The 5,494-nt window shown below is 28.7% G+C and overlaps 1 protein-coding gene across 2 annotated transcripts; it reads right to left on the reverse strand.

Moving 5' to 3' along the window:
* Positions 1-59: 59 nt before the first annotated feature.
* LOC101492387 (mitochondrial ATP-independent inner membrane protease subunit 1b) lies at positions 60-4,462 on the reverse strand. 2 transcript variants are annotated; one of them, XM_073370628.1, is made up of 6 exons: positions 4,312-4,462; positions 1,487-1,817; positions 1,183-1,407; positions 799-909; positions 630-689; positions 60-368 (listed from the first exon to the last, which is right to left on the reverse strand). In XM_073370628.1, the coding sequence occupies exons 2-5, from the start codon at positions 1,595-1,597 to the stop codon at positions 648-650; spliced, it is 489 nt and encodes a 162-aa protein (XP_073226729.1). In that variant the 5' UTR covers positions 1,598-1,817; positions 4,312-4,462; the 3' UTR covers positions 60-368; positions 630-647. The 2 variants fall into 2 exon arrangements, with proteins under 2 accessions (XP_073226729.1, XP_004511043.1); XM_004510986.4 differs by lacking the exon at positions 60-368 and having other exon boundaries at positions 474-689.
* Positions 4,463-5,494: the final 1,032 nt, after the last annotated feature.

Genomic DNA, 5,494 nt, shown 5'->3' on the forward strand with positions numbered 1-5,494 from the left:
CTGCTGACCCAATATGATTATGGTCATGTATTCGAAATAACGTCTATCTACTCCCTCTATTCATAATTATAAGCATCCATTAAAAAAAGTGTCTCTAAATACAAATCCTATGTTAATTATTAGATACAAATTATGAACAAATAGAATCCTTTGCAAAAATGGAATGGAATACTTGCACCGTCAATCAGAGGCTCAAAACTAAGTCATGAGTTTTTATCAAAAAACAATCTTATCACTAAATCAAAAGTCTATATAAATATTTGGGCAACAAAGAAGTTATATATAGATTATCGAAAAAATAATCTTTAACATGATGGACCTCACATTATAATTTTGTCTTGGCCCTTAAGATATGTTGAGCAAGTCCTCTTTCAAAACAAACAGTAAATATTAGTAATCATTCACTATCATGTTCGATTTTTTGGGAGCAAAAATGAATACTTCATTAATAAAAGGTCAACTGTTCATTTAAGTAACATAAAAAATGTCACACTTTATATATAAGTTGATAAAAATGTCTTAATTTTATAGATTCAGATCCAAATCACAAAGAAAAAGGGTGGACAATGTCCACATAGACATCGGTTTGAATGAAACAAACAGTTATGTTGCTCAAGATTGTAACTTACATTATTGAAATCTTCAAATTATTTTTTCCAGAATGGTCCAAAATCTTCAAGTGGCCATACCTTCATATAAAAATTCAAAAGATTAAGGAGAAGTTACGGAAGAAGAAGGAAAATATATAGGTGGAGGCTTGTGTCTGTGTGTGTGGCTTCAGAGCATACACAAACTTACCCTCCAAAATAGCTTACTCTCAATAAGGCCGTAAGGAACTGGACCAAAATGTCTAGAATCGTTGCTATTATATGTGTTATCACCTTGTACCCAAACGTGGCCTTTGGGAACCTATATAAAGAAGAGGACTTAGAAAGTAGAATCTTTATAATGCATTCAGCAATGGAAAAAATAATTAAATGTTAAACCTCGTTAGACCAAAAGCCATTAATATCACAAAATACCAAGCTCATTCTTAAAATGAAGAAGCCAAATGAATGTCAGGTCTCTCACAAGTTATATTAACAAAAATAAGGATGTCAAACTACTAGCAAAGAAAAAGGCATAATCAAAATTAAGAAAACCTATTGAAATGGGATTCTTTTTATAAGATATTGACTATACCACAACTGTCTCATGCATATCGCTGTTTTCGGAACTAGAAACATATGTAATGGTATCACCCTCTAATCCAACCAAGCGCTTTGTGACGGTCTTTCTAGGGTTTTGAGGATTGCGCAATACTACAATATCTCCTTGAGCAAGTTTACCAAATCGAGTTGAGATCCTTTCAGCAAGAAAGTCGGTTGGTGACAGATCGATTGCAGGAAGCATGCTAGGACCATAGGTCTGCAGCGTTGAAAATGGCTAGTTGTTAATCATGAAAAAGAATTTGCAATAAGTTGAAGGAGGAATCAATCATGCTTACCATAACATGGTTGATCAGATAGGTGTCGGTAACATGTAAAAAGCAGAAGAACTTTGTTAAAATGAAAGTTTTTTCCCATGCTTCTGTAATAATAGACCTAAATGGCCCCATGTTTTTCACTCCTGTGAGTGCCTTTTTCCTGTCTCCAGGTATGAATCTTGAATATTATTATCTGTATTGAAAGTTGTGTTTTGTTCACTACTAATAACTATCCGAGTGTTCGGAGAAAGCATAAGTTGAAGAACAACCACCCTAGCGGGAATGGAGGACAACAGCAGCAGTCAGACGAAAGTGGAAGATTACGGTGGCAAGGCAAGGCTCCACTCTCACACTATCAAATCCAGGTTATAGTCGGTTCAGGCATGAATGAAAAAAAACAGATTATTAGGGAAATGGAAAAGTAACAAAAATGATATTTTTGTACATCTATTAAAAAAACACTAATCAACCACAACAATATGAAAAATCTATACCAAAAGGGAAGGATACATATCAACTATTCAAGCTCTTATATAACTCTAAGGCTATAACCCCTCCAAACAGCATACAAGTTCTAAACATCTTGTAAAAAGTTCAAATTCAAACAATATTTTTTATTTAAGAAAGAAATTAAACATGACAAAATGTAAACAACCTTGTAAACTAAATAAACTAAACTAGACAATTATCGGTCATTTAATGAAAACAACCTTGTAAACTAAATAAACATGTGAACGGAAACTAAGTTGAAGACAAAGAAGTATTGACTCAACTTTTGAAAACAGATAATGAAATGGCATGCTACAAGAACATGTCCTAAACCCAGTGTTGCCAATTGCTTAGCAATGCTATAGCCAACTATTTGACAACATTTTACACTAAATTTTGCACTGCATCCCGTACAGTACAGTAGAACAGTGTCAGTTTATTAAAAATGTCAAATAATTGTTTTATTATTTCTGGAAATACACCATCTCTAACTACAATTTCATCCTCTTTCCACCTTAATGGTGTGAGTTCTCCTCTTCTTATTAATAAATTTAAATTACGCAAATTTTAGAAAATAACCACTTAACCAACAAGTAATTTTTATTTGTTACAACTCAAAAGGAACACAATTTCATTCATAAAAACAGAATTATACAAAATAGGACAGTAATTTTCATTAGTTACAACTCAAAAGGAACACAATTTCATTCATAAAAACAGGAATTACAAAAACAGGATAGTTACAACTCAAGAGAAGGTGTATAAGTAGCTTTTATCTTTGATAGAAGCTGTTGAAGTTGTCGGATTTTAGAGAAAAGGAGGAGGAAAAATAATAAGAGTTTGAATATTATTAATAATAGTTTTATGCTGACTTAATTACAATAGACTCAATACTAATCTCTATTGACAGAGAAACATAGACTCAATCCTAAATGAGGAACAAATCATAATAATAATGAGAAATATTCTAAGATACCTCTGATTATAAATTGATCCTAGGAAATAATTCAAGATACTTTAACATAATATGAAAGATATTATAAGATATTTTCTAATATTGTAACATAAGCTAAATTGAGAGACTATGGAAACCAAAAGATTAGAGACAAGAAGCACCATAAATGGAGAAATTAGAAGTGGTAGGAGCTAAATATGTTGATCCAGATAGTTTTATCAAATTTTCAAGTTCCTATAGTTTAAAATGATATAAAAATCCTTATAATTTAAATTTTTATTAATTCTTAATACTCTGTTAGCGTATCTTTTTCACATCACCTGTTTACTTGGGAAAATTATAAGGAATGACTGTAAACATGATAACAATAATAAATTAATAATAATAATGTAAATTCTAGGAGTTTTCATGGTTCAAAACCAAAACCAAATTGGAGCACATTAATGATTTGGTTCAGTCCTTAAAAACCACGTTAATAAAAACCGGATGATTTTCAAAACAATTCCAATTCGGTTTGTATCCGGTTGTGAACCAATTTTTTTATCTGAAACTGTTATGAACCGGTTTTAAAGCAGTTTTTAGTTCTGAACCAGTTATTTAAAATCCAGTTTTCAGTGTTTTTTCTAAATATTGATTTTGAAACTAATTTTTCAGTGATTTTAAAGAAATTGGTTTTAAAACCAGTTTTTCTGTGATTTTTAAAAATTAATAAACAAAACAAGAATGAAAAAAACAAAAGAATATTAGTTCCAAATGAGAATCTTTCAGATGCTACACAAATCAGATTCAAATTCAACTAACAAATCAGTAGCAGTGCAATAATCAGACCAAAAACTAACTGGTGTAGCAGTAAAAAAGCCCATTCTGATTTTCATTTTTGATTGAAAATTCCATTCTGCCTTTGATCCCAAGTAAAACAACATTGAACATTGAGATATCAAGCTAACCTACTCACGGCGAGCAAGACCCAAGGTCTAATATCCCTACAGGGTCGGTCTTAAGATATTTGGTGCCCTGAGTGAACTATAAAAATGAAACCTATATTTTTCTTGCAATAACGTTAATAATTTATTCATTATAATCAAGATTCTTTAACAAAATCATTTGTATGTCACGATTTCAAGGCTACAGTGCAAAAACCACATGAAAATCAATCTAAAATAAAAAAAAAAAATCAAGTCACAAATTTTGAAAAAAATCCCTTCTCCTCCTTCACAAAATAGACAGGATGATTGAAAAAAATAAACATAATAGAAGAACAATAATTCAATGAAACAGCACACCAAAAAAACAATCAAAACAAAACTAAAATGTTCAAAATAAGAATCAAAACAACCATTGAAACAACATAAAAGAAGAATAAATAAGAGAAAAAACTTGGTAAGGGTGAATAGAAATGAACCAGGAAGGACGGTGCCGGGTTGCCGGAGAACGCTGCCGGAAAGTCGGTGGTATTGGTTAATGGCAAAGTCAGGATGGTTTCATTTTTAATATAAATCGATTTCAAATCTATTACATATCTCCTATCTCTTTTGTTTTTTTGTAGGTTTAATTAATTTTTTTGTCACTTTTTTATTTTATTTTATTTTGTCTCTTAATTATTTTTCATTTTATTTTGAACTTTAAATTTTATTTATTTATTTATTTCAATCATATTAGTTATTACCTTCAATTTAAAAAAAAAGAGAGTAAAATGTATCGTTTCATTTAAAAAACGATAATAACTATTAGGATAATATTAGTATGTTTGATTACGTTTTAATTTTTTGCTTTTAAAAACTATTTTATAAATTAATATTAAAAAACTGTTTTTAAAAATAAAAGTAAAATAAAAATTGTTTGATAATACATCTTTTTGAAAACTATTTTTGAGATAAAAAATGAAGAAAGTTGTTTAGTGTTTTTTGTTTTTATAATATTTTAAAAATTAGAAGTTATAAAATTTATTTGATACATATTTTTAAAATAAAAATAATTGCAAATGAATATAATTTATTTTTTCTAAGCACTTCTTAAACAAAATTTTAATTAAATGAATCACTAATTTATTATAATTAATTAAATTTAGATATATTTATTCTTTTAGATAAAAGTAGGGGAGTTATATAGATAATTTAGTGTGACGTTAACTTCAATATCATCAAAGTTTCTCATAATGTCTTGAATGAAAGTGTATCTTCCTTAATTTAAATTTATATTTATAAATAATGTGTTGACTTTGTGTGGAACGATAGTATAATATATTCTTTTATATACAAATATGTGTCCAATATTAATTTTATCAATATTTAGTTGTTTAAACGATAAAAGATTCAGATATTTTAAATGATCAGTTACAAGTTCGATATCTACAAACTATTTTGTACGAAGAAAATTAAATTAAAAGAAGATAATTTATCTTGTATGTCTAATATTTCTTGAACGTATATTAGTAAACGTTAAACGGCAGTGAATACTTCATATATGTAATATGATAATAAAATATAGTATTTATCAAAACAATTTTTTATAAAAGGTGTCAATAACTAGGAGAATTCGCGATACGGTTTGGATTAATTATGAGACAAAAATGTATCATATCCAAA

This window comes from Cicer arietinum, chromosome 7 (genome assembly GCF_000331145.2).
Source record: "Cicer arietinum cultivar CDC Frontier isolate Library 1 chromosome 7, Cicar.CDCFrontier_v2.0, whole genome shotgun sequence".
Classification (NCBI taxonomy): domain Eukaryota; kingdom Viridiplantae; phylum Streptophyta; class Magnoliopsida; order Fabales; family Fabaceae; genus Cicer; species Cicer arietinum.

Coding starts and splice junctions, on each gene's coding strand:
- LOC101492387 (XM_073370628.1), bottom strand. CDS start 1,597: ATGGGGCCATTTAGGTCTATTATTACAGAAGCATGGGAAAAAACTTTC. Junction 1,408..1,486: donor ATCTGATCAACCATGTTATG/GTAAGCATGATT, acceptor TCAACGCTGCAG/ACCTATGGTCCTAGCATGCT. Junction 690..798: donor AGAGTAAGCTATTTTGGAGG/GTAAGTTTGTGT, acceptor TTTTATATGAAG/GTATGGCCACTTGAAGATTT.